Consider the following 15995-nt stretch of genomic DNA (forward strand, 5'->3'; position numbering starts at 1 on the left):
TAGCCTAAAATAAGGATTGTGTAAACCCCTTATTGGCCCTATATCTATGCAAAAATAAAGATTGTTTTGATTATCACTTTCATTCGATTGCCTTTTAATTGCAAAGTATATATATATTTTTATCAGATGTATAACTGCTCTCTGTTAGTTAGGGCCTGTATATGTGAACCTAATTACATATTCGTCTGTATTCAGCAATCCCAGTTCCCTTTTGAGCTCCATGGCAATATGCTGCTAATGCATGCAAATGGAAGTGTTTGCCAGCTGGCTTGGCAACAGAGAAAAGACAAAGAGTGTGTGCAGAGACACAGTGTCTCTTTCATTCATTACAAAAATAGGAATATGCTTTATAAATCAAATATAAAAATCAGTATGCATTAGATTTTTTTTAAGCCCATGAGGAGGAAAGTGTAACATTTCAACTTGAATGCATCTGGTTTGCAGGTTTGCATAAAGCTTTCTTGCAGATTAATATATACAGTATATAATGCAATAGATGCACTTGCTTGCAATTCCCTGAAATCTCTGGGGAACACTTGAAAATTGAACTTCTTTGGCAGCCAAACTCTTTTTCTTTAGCATTCTATTTCTTTATTCACTTTTTGTATTAGTGTGTGTTGTATTCCTCATTTGAAAGTCACTTTCAATAATTTTTTTTTTAAATAAATTGCTAAAGGAATAAAAATAAAAGTAAAACATGTAATATGGAGAAGCCATAGGGCAAGTTTGAAGAATTATAAATAACAATTTAATTGTTTAATTCTGCTTATTTATATTTTACATGGAATCATATAAAATATGGTTTCCTTTAAAGCATTAAAAAATGCACAGAGGTAGAATGACATGAATATTCCCATATTTCTATTCAAATCACTATAATGTACACTAGTAATACTAATATTAATAATAAGCATGGATTTTTCATAAATAATAATAACAATAATGTATAATAATACATTTATCTCATATTAATATTAGTAATTTTACTATAAGTGCATGACCTCACATCGCAAAATTATAGTTAGAATAATGGGTATAAATGCAAAACAATTTAATTGTCAGTTTATTCATATTTTAGTATATGTAATAATATAGACTATTAAAATATTGCTATATACTTTTAAATGCAATACAATTTAATTGTCTGTTTATTCATATTTTAGCCTATGTAATAATATAGACTATTAAAATATTTCTATATACTTTTCAATGCAATACAATTTAATTGTCTGTTTATTCATATTTTAGCCTAATAATATAGACTATTAAAATATGGCTATATAATTTCCATTAAAGCTGTAAAAAAAACTTTGAAACCACACTATTTACACCCACTTATTATTGTCATTATATTATGGGGTAATAAACAATAATATGCTAATGAATCGTATTAAATTAATATTTGGCAACAATAATATTATTATTATTAGTGGTAGTAATTTTACCATTAGAGCAAACAGCAACTTCTTACTTACAGCAACAAATATAGTTTGAATCAAGTGTTCGTGCAGTGAACTGCAGTAACACGGTGTACTGTCCCTTTAAGACGGCCATCGCTCCAGTTCTGTCGAGCCAGCGCCATTTTTTCAATGCTAGACTCGGCCTGCATAAATTATGTTCATGACGTAGTGCAAAAGAGCAAATTTGTGTTAATTTTTAGGTACTTTTCTGCAGATAAGGGGCTACCCTGGCTATTAAGGTGCACTTGCTTCGCCGGCACGACAGTTCACGGAAAAGCGTCATTAAATATTTAGTTAAAAAGAGGACCAGCGCTTTCCCGAGCCTCCTTATCAATGCAAATAGCTCTTTTGTGTGCATTCGTAGCGCGCGTCGGAAGCTGTGAGATGAATTTTTAATTATGCATATTTAAAAGAAACTGTGGCAAAGCTCGCCGAAGGAGGAGAAATAAAGAAAATATCCCACCTTTCAGCGGGTAAGTCGTGAATATGATCACATCTTGCACGTATTTTCGCACAACGCTAACGTTATGCCAACTCGCGGAATCGAGATGAGTTTTTGGTTAATATGCAATGGTCTTAATTAGCATAATTTATATATTTATGATAAAGAGAAAGGAAATACATCAAATGCGGTCCCGAGTCATGGCATATTGGCATGTGAAGAGTGCGATCATTAGAAGTGTGTGTCCCGTGGGGAGAGTTTTATTATTCTATTGTGAATGTGTTGGGAGGACTGCACTAGTACCTCACTCAGGCCTGCTTGGTGTGTAAATGCGCAAGACTTACATAATGCTCTATTGTTTTTCCTGATAATTACATGCGCAAAATTATAATGCAAGACACCTTACAATGCACTTGCACAGTGACAGCAATGGACTGTGCTCAGTCGATTTCCTCCCCCCATTAAAATAATGTACCAAAATTTGAAAAACTGTTTACGTTCTACTATGAGGGACCTGGGTCCTAATATTTTAAGTTGACAACCTTGAGAGCGGGCGTCATTGACGTGACGTTACACGATTGACTACGTCATGATTATCTATCTGTTTAATGCCTTTTTAAAGTTTTAACATGGTAATCTTAGTTCCCGCCAAAATAGTTTATACACTCATTGTTATTGCTGTAAAATCATAATTCATGTAATACGTAATGTTATTGAAACAATGAAGTGTCATTTTGATGGCTAGTAACCGCTGTAGAAGCTATGGTATAATTATAACAGAAACTTTACTATAGTGAATTTGTGTGAGGGTGTTGCTAGTCATCATCATATTTTAAACTAAATAACCAATATAAATGTATTCATATTGTAATAACCTAGTAGTTTTAAGACAACTAAAAGTTACCAACCCTATTGTAATTTTGTATATATGTTGTTGTTTTTTTAGAACATTTTATAGGATACTTTATATATAGATATTTATTGCACAGGACCTTTTGTAACCTAATATTTGAATCAACAAGTTTCTTCCATATTTTGAAGTATTTTTGCTTGAAATGTGATATTTGTCATATTTTATAAATGTACTGAGTCACATATTTTGTACCTTAAATATATATAAAAAAATATTCTTGCATAATGTGTAGTAAAGTAAAGTACTACACTTTACTAATAAAGTACTTTATTAGTACTTAGTAAAGTTACTTTAGTAAAGTACTAATAAAGTAAAGTGAAGGACATTTTCTTCATGAAATGTGATATTTGTCAGATTTAGTTGTACTGTCACACATATTTTGCATCCTTAAAACTTAATATATAAATCATATTTTTTCTTGCATAATGCGAAGCATTTCTGGTTGAAATATGTCAGATGTACTCGTAGGCTACTGAGTCACATATTTTGTACCTTAAATATTTAAATTCATATTTTTCTTCCATATTGTGAATTATTTCTGATTGAACTGTGATATTTGTCAGATTTAGTTGTACTAAGTCACATGTTTTTGTTCCTTGTTATAACATTATATTTAAAATCATAATTTTTCTTCCATAATGTGAAGTATTTTTCATTGGTAAAAAAATATAGGACAGGGCTTAATCTTATCCAGAAATAGTTAAAGTTGGTCTCTGACAGGTAGTTGTAGGGATGGTTTTGATGAAAAGAAAATAGTCTCGGGATAGAGCAAGCTATTATATTGTGGAATAACATTATAAATCATTCTCAATTAGACCAGGAACAGGTATTATTAAGATGATAAATTATGTTATGGTGACTTTAATCTTTGATAGTATGCATTAAGTTTTGTCTTTTTTTTTGTTGTCTCAGGTGGTACTGTGGTGCTGGTAACATCTCCTTCAACCACTATGCAGAATCATTGATCTCCTCAGAGCTTCACCATGGACACTGAGGATCTCCCTGCAAACAATGCGCCACTCACTGTCAATGAACAGGTATTCTTGAGTCAAGTCATAATTCTCACAAGTTCCTCACATGTTTCTTACACAAAGTGTTACCAAAACACAGATGTACCTTAACATTTCATCACATGTCCAGCCTCATGCCCCATGTGTGTGTTCAGTCTATGTTCACAGCACAAGCAATTCTCTTCTGGTGGTGAGGCTTTTGCAGAAATCATTGCTTATGCTGGTTTTTGGCCAGAAGCTCTTGTTTGTTTGCTGTACTCATGTCACTTGTGTCCTTGTTGGGTTGGTTGTCTGTGTCCTAATGTGTGCTTGGCATCTCTGTTCTCTTTAGCCATTCACTGTCTGACTGCAGAAGTGTTTTCTCAGCTTTTAGGTTCCTGCACTTTGAAATTCCCAGCACAAGGCGACCAGGTACGCACACTCTCCTGCCTCTGTACTGCTCTCTGCGCGGCGCTGAGCTGAGCTTCCCTCTCTGCCCGAGCCCTGCATTTGCTCCTGTGATGTTTCTCTGATCTCGACTGAAACATGATCGAGAAATGTTCTTAATAAAATGCTTGATCAAACATTAAGCTGAGCAAAAGCTTAGTCATTTCTTCGTTCAAAAGTTTGGGGTCTGTAAGATTTTTGAATGTTTTTCAGAGAAGTCTCTTAATGCTCTGGCACACCAAGTCTTCAGTTGGTCGGCCCAGATGGCCCTAGTTGGACAGATTAAGCATGTTGGTGAGAGAGAGAACTCTGATTGGCTGTTGAGCTTAGCGAACGAGTCAGTGCACTAGAATATAGTGGTACAGGTATGACGGTACTTTGTAGGCCAACCGGCAGTTAACATCACACTGGTTCCCTCGAGAAAAACCCTCTCAAAGAACAAGCTCTGTGATCAAAAAAAGTTTATGATACTTGCACATTTTGTCCATCAAGATAATTTTCAGATGAACACCACTTTTATGATTTTTTTAAGCCTAAATGCAGTCCCCAGAAGTAAAAAGCTAAATGTAGGCTATAAAAAAACTACACCAAGGTCCCATAAATTCAAGGTCAACACCACTAACCTTCCAACAACTCTTTCAGTTTTTGTCTAAAAAGCATTTTACCAGAAGGTTTGAGTTACAAGAGCAAAATATAAGCATAACGAGGCTGTAAATGCAAACAGCCTCTGTAATCCTTTTTAGCCACTTTAGCAACCGCCTATTTCAATTGTTACAGCTTTAAAAGATAAAATAAATGAGTGGGGTAATACTGATGTGTTTTATGTCATAGGATAAAATGTGAAAGTATCTTTAGCTTGTGTTCACCACAGACCTCTTCTCAGCCATTTAACCAAAAATCCATTAAAAAAACCCATTGACTTTGGGACAATAGAACTCGTTTCCGCATTTTGGCTGACAGATTTACGTTATTCCTAGCCTGACGTGGTCATACTAAATTCTAGTCAGAATATGTGTCTGAAACTGCTCCATTGGGCTGTGATTATGGGGCGTGTTTCAACTGAACTAGGAAAGACCTCAATTGGATAGACCTACAACCAATCAGAGCAACGAAGCGACGCATTGTCAAATGTCAACAGAGCTCAACTGCACTGTGTTGCCAAATCCGTGTTTTTCCGCGGCTTGTTTTCCATGTCCGCGGGTTTAAGCGGCTATTATGTGATATAGACCCATGAGTGTGAATTTTAGCAGGCAACCTTGCAAAAATAACACATATTTACCCCCTAAACACAATTTTTTTTGGTGCCGAGAAGCTATTGTTTAGTGTTAGTTGTTGGCGGGTTTTGTTGTAAAAACTTGGCAACCCTGTCTGCACGCACGCTGAAATAAACGATCTTTGCAGGTGTTGTAAAAAATAAAAGAATTTAATGATACACAGAGTACTTACCCAACATGATGATCATTTCTGAGAGAAATTGTGAAGGTGAATGCATATACAAACAAGCTCTCCGTTTAGGATTCGATCAAATATAATCCAAGCCCCTTTGATGAAGTGCATGATTACGTTACTGTTGATTATCTGTCTGTCATTGTCTAAAGCCCGCCCTGATGATTTCATTGGTCTGAACAGTTTCTGTTCGGAGATAATTACTCCTCTTTGGATCGAGGCCAGAACGAACTGCGTGACCTAAATTTTTTGGGGGCGGGGCTACGTTCGGCTGGCATCCAGGCTACGTTATTCCAGCACCACTCTGTAAAAGCAAAAGTGATTAAAGAAGTCAAGACTGCACAGACAGAGGACTGTTCTCATTTTTCGTCATTTTATTTGAGCATTACAACTTAAAAGGCGCAAATATTTTCAGAACATGATCTACCTGTAATGAAGAAAACGGGTTGGCAGGACTAACGCTGCTTTGTTTACGTTTGTATATCTGCAGTCCTAGTTTCTGTTTCTTTTTTAGAATGATGAATATAGACTGATGCATGCTGATATAGACAGTTATTTCCTTACACGCAGGCGCAGAATGCATGTGCTAGTTGACAGTAGCTTGTAGTCATGTTGGTGTGTTCAAGCGTAGCTTTTTGGCAAGGCGCAGTCGATGTGAGGTGATAACAAAGTCCGTTTTCATCATCGCTAGTTCTTTAACATCGGCTTGGTGTGTCTTGGCTTTTTTGCTCAACAAGGCTGATTATATTTGATTAAAAAAATACAGTAAAAATAGACAATAGACCTAGACAGCCTGATCTGCCAGCGATTTGATTTCGCCCCGCAACTCAGTCTGGAAACCTGTACATTAATTTCTACTGCTTCTGTTACATTTTTGCGGGAACCAATCACAGACTGGGTTATCCACCTGACCTGCTATTGGCGGGTTTAACACGATGACAAAGCGATAGAGAACCGATGGGTCGTTGCCTGTTGATCACACCTCTTGTGGTACAGAGTCATTTGAATAATGCTCGTTTGTCACGCCTATTGTGCACAGAGCAGGTCAAAGCTGAATTTTCAGCATCATTACTCCAGGCTTCAGTGTCACATCATGATTTGCTGCTTATCATCTTATCAATGTTTAAAGCAGTTGTGCTGGTTAATATTTTTAGGAAATTGTGTTTTTTTTTTTTTTTTTTTTTTTATTAATAGAAAGTTTAAAATGACAGGATTTATTTTAAAATACAAATATTTTCTAACATATCCTTTCTGTTATTTGAATGACATTCAATTTAAGGCATCTTTGCCGAAAATCAGTATTAATTTCTTTCAAACAAACAATACATTTACTGACCCCAAACTTTTGAACAGTAGTGTTAAAGTCACAGTTACACAGCAGAATTCACTTTTCAAACGCTTATGTTGATATTAGAGTTTACATGCCATGTGTTTTATGGGTGCCTGTTAACATTAGAACATCCTCTGCTGCTTATTCTTACCCAATTAGCTTTTTTTTACCCCAAGCTATTGAGCCTCTTTTACAGCTGTTAAATGCATATGAAACATGCCAAGTAGGGCTGGGTTATATTGCACAGAATTATATGTTTTACATGCCTTTATACAATAAATGAACCCAAAGAAAAGTTTATTGTGAATGCACTAATATAAAACTGCATATAAATATTAAAGAAAAGTAATAATGATCAACATATATTTTTTACCAAAATATTTTATAATAATAATGATAATGATTTAATAATAATTTGTTACATTTTATATAGTGCTTTTCTGGGTACTCAAAGCACTTTACATATAGAACTCTTTTTCCAAAAGACATCCATCTTTGGGATTTTTAAACCACAGAGAGTCAGGACCTTGGTTTAATGTCTCATCCGAAGTGCTTGTTACAGCATAATGTTACCATCACTATACTGGGGTGTTAGGACCACAAAGACAGGGTGATGCTGGCCTCACTAACACCTCTTCCAGCAGCCACCTAGTTTTTCCAGGAGGTCTCCCTTCCAGGTACTGACAAGGCTCAGCCCTCTTTGCTTTAGTGGGAAACCAGTCTGGGTTATTTTTTTTTGAGTCCTTTTTTTTTTTTTTTTTTTTTTTAAATATATTTCTGAACTTATTTTTTTAATGGTGCCTAGAACTAATAGTGAGACCTAGCCACATGAACTAAAAGTTTTCACTTCCCAATTGCAAATGCTCCATTAAAGGAATAGTTTACTCATTCTAAACCTGTAAGACTTTAGTTCATCGTCGGAACACAAATGAAGATCTTTTTAATGAGATCTGAGCCATTTCTGCCCCTCCATTGACAGCTACGCAACTATCACTTTCAAGCCCCAGAAAGGTAGGAAAAACAGCATAGGCTGTCAATGGAGGGACAGAAAACAGATTTCATCCAAAATATCTTAATTTGAGTTTCTGAAGATGAATGAACATTGTCTGGCTATCACCAGAACAAGCTCAATCTTTTAAGATTGAACATTGGTCTGGGGAGTTTGCTTTGTATCTTCTACTGCACAAGAGGTGTAATAAACGGCCAATCAGACCAATGATCCATCACTTCTCTATCCATCATTGTGTTAAACCTCTCAATAGCATGTCAGGTGGATAAGCCTGTGAATAAGGTGGATAAGGCGTGATTGGTCCCTACAAATGTATAACAGAAGCAGGATAAAAATATGTAGAGGTTTCCAGCCTGAGCTGCAAGGTGAAATCAAATCACCCGCAGTTCTGGCTGGGTTTACCAAGTCTAGAACGAACGCCTTACGGGTTTGGAATGGGTGAACTATCCCTTTAACAATCATCCATAATTTGTTTCTTCCTCGAGCAATAGTGTCCAGTAACAGGAGGCTTTAAGTGAATCGTATTTTACTGGTCATGTGATCTCAACATGGAATGAATCGTACTATAGGTTCAACCACGTCTTATAAAACGGCTTTTATTGCATTACTGATCTTAAGTGAGTGTACATGTTTTCAAATTTTTCTTTTGCAAAAGTATACAAATTTTGAATATAAAAAAAGAGCAAAATTGCTCCTTAATGACCAATATATATTGCTTATATTGCCCAGCTCTAGTTGCAAAAGATTCACGCTCTTTTGCTCTGCAAACCTCTATTGACTAAAAAATATCTGTGAGATCAGACTACACACACAGGTGTAAACACATCCATAACAGACCATGGCACATTTTCATCTTGTCAACACTGCCCCCATTGGCCCAGAAAGGAGAGCATTTTTAACCTGTTATACTCCTTTCTACAGGTCATTGTCATGTCAGGTCAGGAGACCATTCGTGTGTTGGAGGTGGAGGTGGATACAGCCTTGTCATCTTCGGGGGCTGATGGGAAGGTGGACTCAGGGGGTGAAGAGGGTGTTGGTCAGACCCTGGATGCAGCTGAGGAGGGTCCGTTGGACAGTCCAGTAATCACAAGCACTACTACAGCTGGTGAGGCTGATACAATTGACTGATATAAATAGGCATACTAGTTTGGTATCATAGCAACTCGGTATTCAAAGGCACCACCATCAAAGAAGCATTTAGAGTCAAAATTGTTATAAATGCATGGTTTGAAAAAGACGCCACGATTCATTATGTTATCTATGCATGGAAAATCATGTTAAAATAAATAGTTTCAGCAAACCTGACTCTGTTTGCATGTAGTGTCTGTGGAGGTCTCAGTACCTGCTGTCCAGACCGTGGTCTCCACAGCCCCCATCAGTGTTTCTCAAGCCCAGCAGCAGACCAGCGTACCTATCACTGTCCAGGCCTGCCCACAGGTGAACACCGTTTTCATTTTGTTGTTTAAAATACAGATGGCCAATTTCAATGTCAATTTTAGAGCACGATCATTCAAATATACTCCAGGGTTTCTACTGATACAAAGCCCTATGCTAATCGGTAAAGTAACCCTTTAACAAGTGATCTAAGGCAAGGCAATAATTACAATTTACTTTTTACTCTTTCCCTGCCATTGATGGAATTTCCTGGCTTTGTGTTTTCACTGTTATACGGTATAGGGCACTATTACACATCATCTGAAAGAGTACTGAATCTACTGATCAAAACACAGACGAAGACGAAGAAGCATAAACAAGCAATAACATATGTAAGCAGATGCATATGTAGAATAACACGATTATCAACATTAAACAGCATGTAAATCAAAACTGCCTGTCATGTCACATCAAAAATGTCAACCCAGGATAAGGACTAGAACTGTGAAGCTTTGGGGCTATTAATGGACTTGATCTACTCAATCCTTCTGAATCTGATCTGAATGTAGTCTTTGATAAAAACGTGATTTTTCTCAGCTTTTTGCTCAAAATATAACTTTTTTATGAAACTTACCCACATTCAAGTGTTAGTAAATAGCAGAGGGTCTCTGTTCTGTATTTTGATTTAATACATCTTCAGATATTCATACAACAAAATATTCTGGGGGCTATGAAACGTTTGAAAATGATCAAAAACACTGGCGGGGAAAGAGTTAAGCTGTTTTTATTTACGTTTTTCCATTTACTTTGTTTTCAGATTTTTTTTCAATTAACACAACTTATTTAATAGTTTTTAAAAGTGAAAATGTCAGCAAAGTACTTGCAAACATTCAAAACATTTATATATGCCATTACCCTCCCAGGTCCTGACTCAGGATGGTTTGGCCTCTCTGATGACTGGCATGCTTGCCCAGCAGGGTTCTCTGGGTCAGCCCCTACTCATTCCTTTGAGTATGGCTGGGTCTGTGGGTGGTCAGGGTGGTCTGGCAGTACTCACCTTACCCACCGCCACTGTTGCCACCATCCCTGGTCTCACGGCAGTCAGCCCTGCCGGAGGACTGCTGAAGCTGCCGTTTGCAGGACTGCAAGGTATGGTGCTGCTTGGACATATTTTGCATATCCCTCAGGTGCAAAGCATCTTAGAAAAAGTATATATTTTGGCATGAGATACAATTCAACCCTCTACATTTGTGACATTTGTGCTTTTTTCAGTTGCTTGTAAACATATTAATGGAAAAAGTGCCATTACACTTTATTCAGCTCAAACTGGGCCACCATAATATGTGAGCAACATGAGAGAATAACGTTGATGCATTAAAAAACGAAACGATTAAGTCCCTGAAATAAGGCCAAAAAACACATAGTAAATGTCCACATGACTTTTGACTAAAAGATGTTGTTGCCTAGATCTTTGCTTCAAAATTATTGTGCCTACTCATTTACATAAAACAATATATTGATTAAAATTTTGTAAGACACTTTTTGCTTACGAAAGCAATATGTGTGAGGGTGTGAACCATAATGAATAATGATGTGATTCACACCTTAGAAGACAAAGAATGGCATAATGAACCACATAATGAACAGGCCTTTCAGTCAGGTATGTAAGAGGGAACTATACTAAAGAATATATGGACAAAACAGGACAAAATAAATATGTTTTTTGTAATTTATTTAGAATATAGTTAACAATTTAAATTGAGAGCTGACAAAGCTGACAATCAGCATCATGGTACCAACAAACCTGAATAGATTGGTTTGGTTTTGTCAACTTGAAACTAATTCTGTAACCCTGAGTTTAAACAACCATCATGGTACAGCTTCTAAAGGTAAATCATTCCAGGATTATTCTCGACCGCATCTCAAAACAATGTAAAGTACATGAATATCACCAAACTTGATACATTTTTTCGAGCTGATGCAGGTGGGGATACTCGCATGGATCACGAATGTGCATCGTGTTTTTTTTTTGTTTTTTTTACGAAAAACACAATTTTTGTTTTATTGGTTAAAAGTTTTAAATGATGTATAACATTAATCTATATGACAAAATCAATGGAGTTTTTTAAGTCTCTTTGGAACTGATAAGAAAAAATTTAGGCAGTTGTACCGGCCGACCCCTGGGGGGTTAAAATACATTGATTAAGGGCAGCATATTGTGTTTATATTAAATGGTCTTTTTTGTCCAGACCAGTAAGCCATTCAGAATAATGACATTTTTAATGGTACAAGCCAAGGTGTTTTACTGAGTATACAAACTCTTCGTTTTGAATTTACAATAGCCTGTTTTCTCTTTCCAGCTGCTACTGTGTTGAACTCTGTCCAGACGCAGCTGCAGTCACCTGCACAGGCGGTCCTGCAGCCCCAGGTGTCTGCTCTGCAGTCTGTTCAAGCAGCCCTGCAGCCAACGCAGACCACGCCAGTCACCTCCGCATCTGTGGTGCAGAAGGTGTCAGAGCCTAGTGCCTCTGTCGCAACACTTCAGACTGCAGGCCTGTCCATCAACCCTGCTATTGTGAGTAGGGAACACATCTATTATTAATAGTAACACGTTTTGGGGCTTAGTTGTATCTCATGTGGATAACTGGATTTTTAAAGTTTGTCAGTTTGTTTTATAAACACCTTTCTTTTTATACTGGTTCACGTCCTGATAGCAATACATCATAGAAGTAGTCGAAATATTAAAATGTAAATATATTTTTCCAGATTAGTGCAGCCTCTTTGGGAGCGCAGCCTCAGTTCATCAGCTCTCTTACTACAACTCCTATCTTCACCAGCGCCATGTCTAATGTGGCAGGACTCACAAGTCAGCTCATTACCAACGCACAGGGCCAGGTTAGTACATTTAAATGTTCATATATTAATTTAACAGTGACATTTTTTTGCAAGGGCAAGCCTTCTTACTCAATGATAATTTTTTACATACAAGTCTCATTGTTTCATACCTGTGTTTTAGGTAATCGGAACACTTCCTCTGCTTGTCAACCCTGCATCACTGGCTGGAGCTGCAGCAGCCTCTGCGTTACCCGCCCAAGGCCTGCAGGTCCAGACCATGTCCCCACAGCTGATCTTGAACTCCCAGGGACAGATCATTGCTACGATAGGGAATGGTCCAACAGCGGCTGCCCCGACCGCTGCCTCCGTCCTCCCCAAAGCCACTGTGCCCCTCACACTCACCAAATCCACCACGCAGGTACTATAGTGCTTCCCACTATGGCTTTTCATTAGTCTGTAAGTACTTATAAAAATTATGTAGTCTGTGCCAGTTTTGTACTTCCTAAGAATTAGTATATCCTTTAAAGTAAAGGGGGTCGCACTACGGATAAGAAATTCAGCGTTGTGCAACGTATTTAAGACTCAAACACATTATTTTCTATGAGTGTACACACACACCGGCAGCGCCATTCTCCGTCTGTGCAGTGCCCAGCTATGATGTACGCTACAGAGTGCCATTTATCTAGTTTTATATTCAATTTACATTATAATCGTCTCAAATCATCATTGATGTACATACTAACTTCACCCTGTGCTGCAAAATATATTTACCTTTACAATTCTAGTACAATTCTAATTGTACTAATAATTGTGGATGGGCTGTAATTCATTCTCTAGGGTCCTGTTGGGAAAGTGGCCCCATCTAAAGTGATCATTGCTCCCCAGCCACAAGTGGTGAAAACAGTCACTCCCCTCACCTCTACTGGTGCCATCGCCTGTGGAGACATGCCTACTGTGGGGCAGCTTGTCAGCAGTAGGTTTATATTTTACTGGCAGCTTTACTGTTTATGTTTGAAGTTTTGCATTTACAACCTTCTTCAGTCACATAATTAAACAGGAGCAATTCTTTAAGACTGTTTAGATCAGATTTCAGTTTTGAAGACTGATGTTTCAGTGGAAAAATTACTCATGTTGTTTATGATCTGGACAGGATCCAGAAGTCCTAATTCAGTTTTTGTTTTCATTAGAGCCACAGTCTGCTGTGAATGAAGAAGAGGCCATTAATCTAGAGGAGATCCGGGAGTTTGCCAAGAATTTTAAGATTCGACGGCTCTCTCTGGGGTTGACACAGACTCAAGTTGGCCAGGCTCTCACTGCTACAGAGGGTCCTGCTTACAGTCAGTCAGCCATCTGCAGGTTAATTTCTTTTCTATCTTCTCTTTGTTTCTTTCTTTTTTTACGTGCTTTACAGGTCTGCACTGGAATGATTGAACCGGTTCTGATCCGTGTATGTTGTGTAAATAGTGCCATCAATGAAAGGGGAAAAATAGAGTGCACCGATTGCAATTTTCTTGGCCGACAGAGACAACAGGAATATTAGACTGCTGTCACTTAAAGAGTTTATGCATGGACCAAATATACTGTTACACAACATGCTTTATCTTGCTCAACTATGTTCCAAAACAGACTGTGTTTGTCTGAATACTCGCCAAGATGGGCATTTAGACAATTTTGTATGTATTTGACCATTTAAGCTACATTCAATATAAAATCTGCCGGACAGATTCACAGTCCACTCCACTATCTTGTGTGTTGACACTTTGTCTCTTGTTTGAAGATTTGAGAAGCTTGACATCACTCCTAAAAGTGCCCAGAAGCTGAAGCCTGTGCTGGAGCGCTGGCTGGCAGAGGCTGAGCTCTGGAATCAAAAAGGTCAGCAAAACTTGATGGAGTTTGTGGGCGGGGAACCCTCCAAGAAGCGCAAACGAAGAACGAGCTTCACACCGCAGGCCATTGAGGTCCTCAACACTTACTTTGAGAAAAACTCCCTTCCGACTGGCCAAGAGATTACAGAGATTGCAAAGGAGCTGAATTATGACCGAGAGGTGGTTCGGGTCTGGTTTTGTAATCGTCGACAGACTCTGAAAAATACAAGCAAGATCAACGTGTTTCAGGCCCAGTAGGACGATGGCATGTTTCTTAGAGTGCAACAGAAGAACCTTTTGGACACTGATGTATTGGTGCTAGTTGCAAAATGACTGAAATAACTGATTTGCTGTTGTGATGAAGCAAGCGGCACTTGAATTGTGTGCGGTCTTAGAATAGCATCAAACATACTCTTTTTGTTGTTTTTTGTTTCCGTTATGCTGCATGCAGAGTGACTTTTTGCCATGCCACCACACTTTTTAATGCTAAATGGCTTTTGAACTATTTCAAAATATGAAATGAGGACGAAGCTATGAAATCATGTAGTTGCTGTTTTTATAGATGAAAATAAGCACTTCCTTAATACATAATAGAGAAAGCTAGAAAAATAAACTCTAATTTAGTTTTTTTCCCCAGAAACTAACAATATTCTTGACCATTAAAATTGCTTTTCACTATGGCTTCTGACTACATATAGTACATTTAAGAGGCTATTTAATCATTTGACTGATATTTTATTTTTATTCATGTGTTCATATAGTTTTGCTGTAAACATTAAGCTATGTGATTGTACAATGCCTAAACCTTCCAAAAAGTCCATCTAAGAGGGTGTATTCAGGTCTTTTTTTCAGTTTCCATGAGTGCAGTGGTGGCCCAGTCTTCGTGCTTAAATACTGTAGCTGTGGTTCAGTCAAGTGGACAATCATAGTACTCTGAATCAGAAAGCATGCCCTGCTTTTATATGGCTAGATCCAGTTTTTCCATTCCAGCTGCCATGGTAATTTCATATGCCAGAGAATTGTATGATTTCCACTTTTAAATAGAAAAATGTAACTGTATCAAAATATTACAATGACTGACATGCTAGAACATGTCCTATGGATTTTACTGTTACTGTTTTTGTCATAACAGAAAGCAAATCTTAATATCAGGAGATGATGCTGAAGAGAAACTTGCCTCACAAAAGATATGGGGCACTTAAGATACATTAGCTGAACACTGAAAGTTTGTTTTATTGTTGATCAATGAGCCATCAAACAAGTGTTACAAGATATTACTATCATAAATTCAATTCATCATTAATGAATTTGGATTGTGCTCTCTTTTGTACTCCCATATTCACAGCTGATCTGAACATTTCCTCATTTAGTAAAACAGCCCAGACAGAAGTGTGTTGTAACATGTTTCACATGTTTGTTCTAAGCATAAAGCTATATTGTTCTTATGGACCTTCAGTATTTATCTAATGGATTCTTATCTTGATTGGTACAATACCATACATTTACATTTTAATGTTGTGAAGAAGGAATGGTATTAGATAGTGTTTTAATAGACTAAACATGTAAAAAAGCAGCATCTTTTCAAAATTTTAATCTGCGCAGAACTTATCATTTTTAAAATGATGCCTAAATGCATACAGATTATAAAAAATGGTATGGTACTCCATTAACTATATTTATTTTGTATCAATTGTAATGTTTGGTATTAACTTGTTATTTGAATAAATTAACTAAACAGATATGTTGTATTTGATTTTGATATCTTGGTAAATATCTTTCGACATCTTTTCAGTCATGATTGTATTCCATAAAGTTCACACGTGAATCCTCAAAACATATGAAAATGAACCTGTAGACAATGAAATATACTGTTCAAGTTCTTTTT

At 37.1% G+C, this 15995-nt stretch overlaps 1 protein-coding gene across 3 annotated transcripts; it reads left to right on the forward strand.

The window, feature by feature from the left end:
- Positions 1–1561: 1561 nt before the first annotated feature.
- pou6f1 (POU class 6 homeobox 1) lies at positions 1562–15849 on the forward strand. 3 transcript variants are annotated; one of them, XM_067445782.1, is made up of 12 exons: positions 1562–1933; positions 3728–3852; positions 4192–4236; positions 8958–9141; positions 9358–9473; positions 10334–10559; positions 11771–11985; positions 12177–12305; positions 12427–12663; positions 13083–13218; positions 13433–13601; positions 14023–15849. In XM_067445782.1, exons 2-12 carry the CDS (start codon positions 3799–3801, stop codon positions 14366–14368), a joined length of 1857 nt encoding a protein of 618 aa, XP_067301883.1. In that variant the 5' UTR covers positions 1562–1933; positions 3728–3798; the 3' UTR covers positions 14369–15849. The 3 variants fall into 3 exon arrangements, with proteins under 3 accessions (XP_067301883.1, XP_067301885.1, XP_067301886.1); XM_067445784.1 differs by lacking the exon at positions 4192–4236; XM_067445785.1 differs by lacking the exon at positions 1562–1933 and having other exon boundaries at positions 3747–3852; positions 4157–4236.
- The last annotated feature ends 146 nt before the right edge of the window (positions 15850–15995 follow it).

Source organism: Pseudorasbora parva, chromosome 6 (assembly GCF_024679245.1).
Source record: "Pseudorasbora parva isolate DD20220531a chromosome 6, ASM2467924v1, whole genome shotgun sequence".
Taxonomy (NCBI): domain Eukaryota; kingdom Metazoa; phylum Chordata; class Actinopteri; order Cypriniformes; family Gobionidae; genus Pseudorasbora; species Pseudorasbora parva.

Bases quoted from the DNA above. Each gene is read 5' to 3' on its own strand.
- pou6f1 (XM_067445782.1), top strand. From the start codon at position 3,799: ATGGACACTGAGGATCTCCCTGCAAACAATGCGCCACTCACTGTCAAT. The intron at 4,237-8,957 runs GTACGCACACTC...TCCTTTCTACAG, and splicing joins TCCCAGCACAAGGCGACCAG to GTCATTGTCATGTCAGGTCA. The intron at 9,474-10,333 runs GTGAACACCGTT...TTACCCTCCCAG, and splicing joins CTGTCCAGGCCTGCCCACAG to GTCCTGACTCAGGATGGTTT.